Below are 5,084 nucleotides of genomic sequence, written 5' to 3'. Positions count from 1 at the left end.
GACAGAGCTGCTGGTTGTGTTTCAAAACACCACAACAAATATAAAAAATAAATCACTGAAATACAAAGAATAATGTTTTTATTTATCTTTAAGCAAGTATATTTATTTTACTTATTTGCACATACAATAGGGTTCATTCTGTGGACTACTACAAGAAATGTGCACCAATTGTTGATTGCCCTTGTGGTTTAAGGTCTGTCATAACAAAACAAAGCTAAATTAAATGTGCATATAATATATATATTTAAAAAAAACAAAAACAAAAGAACATTTAAATTATTTTAAAAATCCATATTACCCTGTGCTCATAAATATTGATCATATATACCTTTTTTAAGGACCTGCCCTGACGTCTAATGTTCTACAGGCAGAAAGTAGTGAAAGTGTGAATATTCATTATGTACAAAAATCAATATTTCTGAGCAAAGGGGAATTTTAAGGTTAAAGGGCAAAACCGCACTGGCCTGCACGTCTTATGTTTCTCGACTTCTCTTGGCTGATAAGAGTTTGTCTCCTCTCTGCTCTGTGATGTGAAAGCTCCACAGTGACGGCCAAGATTGCAAAAGGAATGTCTTCCTGGGTTTTCTCTTTCTTTCTCAGAACTGCAAAAGAAAAAGAATATGTAAGCCACAGTAACTCTAAAAAGACAAAAATGAATTATATTACTTAATCCCTATTAATAATATAACTTTAATCTTTAAAAACAGCGTAAAACTTGACTGAATCAAAGACCTACCACAGAAATCTCATAGACGAGCTAATGTTAAAATAATACAAAAACTAAACCCACTTGTCAAACGCGTGATGCAGAAAAACTACAACATACATTTTTGAGGAACTCCTCGGCGACGATACGAGCCCTGGCATTGACGGACAGCTTCATTTCACTGATCTCCTTGTCGATTTCCTCCATGAAATGAATGACAAAGTCCACCAGTTTGTGTTTGTACATCTGCTCCGTGTGGAAGTTGGTGATGAGAAAACTGATGTCATAGCCCTGGGAAACAAAGACGGATGACAAGAGAGTGTTTTTATCTTTAAATATAAATAACTGACACTAATGTGAGATCAAGGTTCCTACTGAGCCCAACGAATTGTATTCGTGGAAAACATTTGTGGCTTAAAATGGCAACCGTCATTTGATGTTTAAAAAAAGAACAACACTGTTAAGTTACTGCTGTCTCTACGGACTGGGACATTTAAGGTGCATTCAAGAGCTCCAACTATTCAAGGCCATTAAGGGCATGACAAAACCTAACTCCTGCATACCTTTACCTCGTCCACGACTACATTAAGTAGACTAATTTGTCATGTTTTAGAACAGTGGTTCAGCCACGAGGTCCAGATTTCTCCTCAGTCATTAGTTCAAGGTCCACACACAGTTTTATATATTCAGCGTCATACTTGCTTTGACCATGTTGTCAAACTAGTTTGCTGTATGTGTTAAGTAGCTGTCCATTATTCATTAAGTCTACAAGAGCAAAAGGCACTTCAAAATAAAATCTCTGTTGCGGAAATTCACTGTACTTCAAAATAATGTGTGTTTTTTACAAACTTGACATGTTGGCGAGTCACTTGCAACCCACTTTTGGGCCGCAACCCAACCACTGTTTTAGAATGTTTGCAACAGTTCACATAACAAAATCATTTTCATTTTTGTTCCACATTACCTTTTAGAGGACAACTCGTTGCCTATCCGTCTATTTTAAGCATTTTTCTAACTGTTTGAGTGTGTGTGGGAATCCTGTAACTGTGACTGACCTACTTTCAACGCCCACTTACCTCGACTGGTTTCCTCCTCAGGATGAAGAAGTTCTCCGCTCTCATCATCATGAAGCGCATGAATTTATGGCACAGAATCTTCTCAATCTCATCTGCCTGCAGCAGCAGAATATTTATGGTCAGGGTTACAGACACAGTTCTGATATTCACATCAACAAAATGTATCACTAATTGCTTAGTTAAGCAACTGGAAACCCAGACAGCAGCCTGACCGACTGACCTGCTTGACAGCGATGCTGACTCTGACAGAGTTGATGGAGCCCTCAATCAGGACTTTCTCCTTTTCGTTACGGCTGATGATCACAGGCTGGAGGAGCAGCTCTTTACTGCTCCTGTAAGTGGGAGAAATACACACAGTTCATTTTCTCTCCACAGGAACTAAGAGGTGGCACTCAGATTATACACACCGGTCAAATTTAAATCTAACAATCTAAGCGACAGACTCACCGTACTTCCACCTCTGGTTTGTTGTGTCTTTCCACCACTTGCGAGGAGAAATTCTCCAGGCAGAGGGCGGCCTGCAGGGTAGCACGCACCGCATTGAGGTATGGGCGCAAGGTTGCCGTCTGAGGGAGAGAGGCAAGAAGAGAGTAGATGAGAATCATTCCTAAAGAACAATGCCTGAAACTACGGGCAGGCGCACCTGAGACACATTTCTCCCTGGTCTCACTTTATCTGATAACAGTGTACAGAATAAGAGCACTGACTGCCTTAAGTCTCGACCTAGACTGGGCCTCTGGTTCATACATTATTCATGTCACATTAATGCCACCTAAAAACATCACTAAAATTCTGCCAAATACAAATGTCTTAAAATCATTTAATACAGACTGAATATATCTGTGCATTTTCTAAAGAAATAAAGTTCCATCAAAAATATTGCCCTGGGCGAAATTCAGAAAAACTAAGAGAAAACATGTTCAAGTGTGGACATTATCTTAAGACCTAAATAAAGTCTACCTTTACACCAAGACTTATGCAAAATTATGATGTTAAAGAACAGTAAATGTTACAGACATTGATAGAAATAACCTACAATTTACTTTTACATTTTTAACTATAACCTATGTGGTACTCTGTCCACCACTGCACTTAATCACATCACATTAGATACACATTGAACTACTTCTATTTTTCTCTTTTTTCTCTCTGAAAAAAAAAACCCCACCAACACAATATTGTTTCCTCAGAGCCAAAACATCAGGACACCACGCCAAAGTACACACTGATACTATTACTGCAAAACTGAACAGTGTCCTTCAACTTAAGACACAGTGTTGACACTGACACAACACTGTGCTGAAGGAGGACATGTACTGCTCGGGGATATTTTTCTAAAAGCTCCAGAACAGAGCACGACTGGGAAATCAACAGTCGATATTATCAGCCAACAATACTAATTAGATATAGGCTACTGTTATTGTTACATGTTGGCCAGCATGTGGCATGAAATTACAACAGAGATGCCAAACACTTAAGTATAAGAAACACTGTCTCAACTTCATTATTTATCAACAATAAAATGCTGCACTTACATATCTTTGTTTGAGAACATAACCCACATGCTGCTGTGAAATGCAGGTGCAGTTTCAAAAAGTGGTAACCAATATAAGCATGTTGAAAATGCAGCTGCATCACATCATCTGAACAGCTGTTACCTGCTAAAGACTGAGCTACTCCACTAGCTGGTGTTGAGACTGACAGGAAACAGTTTTCAAAGTGTTCACCCATTTAAGCAAATGATAATTTAATTAAAATATTTTTAAACTGAGGAACAAAGCGGCTGGAGACGGTCAAACATCACCAGGTGTATCACACTGATGTATTTTCACCATGAGCTGGTTACACAGTCAGCTAGCTCACAGATGTGTTTATCATTGTAACGTTAGTTCACTCGTCTACGTTACCTGGCAACACACTCCGTAACTTAAACCAACAGTCACATTCTATCACCATGGAAATGCACCACGACGAAGCAGGTTTCTATGCCAGTATCTGGGATGTTTTCTCTTTTAGCTCTTTTAGCTAACGTTAGCCTGCTAGCTAACTGCCTCCTTAGCTAGTCCTGATGAGACTTGATGTAAACCGAGCTGCGCCGTCCTACATGGATGCTCTGTAAGTCGAGGAGCTGTATCGACCTAATATCGATTATATCTGACATCTGCAATTGTTAAACTGCGTCAGGTTATCAGCACATATGTGTAATTTCTCTTACCATTGCTCTGTGTGATGAGAGGCGGCTAAAGGCGGAAGTAGTTACACTTGACAGGGCTTTTCCGTGAACATACCGGAAGTCAGCTCAACCGCTATCGCTCTGGTTTTGAGCTCTGTTTGCAAGATTAAAAATAAAACACACACCGGGGTTACAAAATTTCCATTTAGCAGTAAATGTCATGAATCAAAATGGTCTTTAAATTGCGTATGTCAGTATTAATATAATTAAATTAAGTCAGACAATAATATTTTTCCCTCACCACAGAATAACAAGCTCACTAGAGAAAACATGTTACACCAGTCTGCCTGCTTATTACTATAATCAAATATTTAACAGGTTGTTCTACATTTCAGTTTGAGTTTCTGTGTTAGCCTTGCCAACAGTCTAATTCTTATTAAATCGATAACTGAGTAATGATGAGATGGTGTAATATCTGGGCTCAGTGTGCTAAAATGACTTTTGTCAATTATTAACATCCCACAAATGCAACCTCTGTTTGATTCTGGGAGCACACAGAAATGTACATGGCTCTGTGCAGGGCTGTGGCTACACCATTGGGGACACAAGTCTTTTTTTGGCAATCTCGGAGGATATGCTATGATCACACTCATACACTTTGCTTTTTAAGGATGCCTCTGATATTGAAAAGACTTGATATCTTACCTGCAGATTAATAAATTAAAAAAAAAAAAAAGAAAAGAAAAAAGAAAAGAAAAGGGAATTTAGATTTTTTTACAGCCACAATAACAAACCTGACTGTGTATAAAGTCCTTTTAGATTCTTCAAGGCCATGCAAACTTACACATTTGCAATTAGTCTAGCGAATTTGACCTATGTTGACATTAAAGTTAGGTGGATCTATGCTGTGGCTGTAAGGGAAATATTATATTACTACTCAGTAAACCACTGAGTGATAATTATATGGGCAAACAAGGAGTTAAGTTGAACCAGTCATTCTCAAATTGTGGCGCGCCCAGCCTAAGGGGGAGCATAGAGTCACTACAGGTGGGGCATGGATGACCAGGGTAAAAATATGGAGTCAAACTGAGCTGAATGAATATGATTTATGTAGTGAAAATAAATGAAG

The 5,084-nt window shown here is 38.6% G+C and overlaps 1 protein-coding gene across 1 annotated transcript; it reads right to left on the bottom strand.

Moving 5' to 3' along the window:
• Nucleotides 1–61: 61 nt before the first annotated feature.
• Nucleotides 62–4,119, bottom strand: arpc4 (actin related protein 2/3 complex, subunit 4). Its single transcript, XM_050037438.1, has 6 exons — nucleotides 3,998–4,119; nucleotides 2,230–2,348; nucleotides 2,003–2,114; nucleotides 1,783–1,878; nucleotides 827–997; nucleotides 62–602 (listed from the first exon to the last, which is right to left on the bottom strand). The coding sequence occupies exons 1-6, from the start codon at nucleotides 3,998–4,000 to the stop codon at nucleotides 597–599; spliced, it is 507 nt and encodes a 168-aa protein (XP_049893395.1). The 5' UTR covers nucleotides 4,001–4,119; the 3' UTR covers nucleotides 62–596.
• Nucleotides 4,120–5,084: the final 965 nt, after the last annotated feature.

Source organism: Epinephelus moara, chromosome 24, assembly GCF_006386435.1.
Source record: "Epinephelus moara isolate mb chromosome 24, YSFRI_EMoa_1.0, whole genome shotgun sequence".
Lineage (NCBI taxonomy): Eukaryota > Metazoa > Chordata > Actinopteri > Perciformes > Serranidae > Epinephelus > Epinephelus moara.
This window is presented reverse-complemented; position numbering and strand designations above follow the sequence as displayed.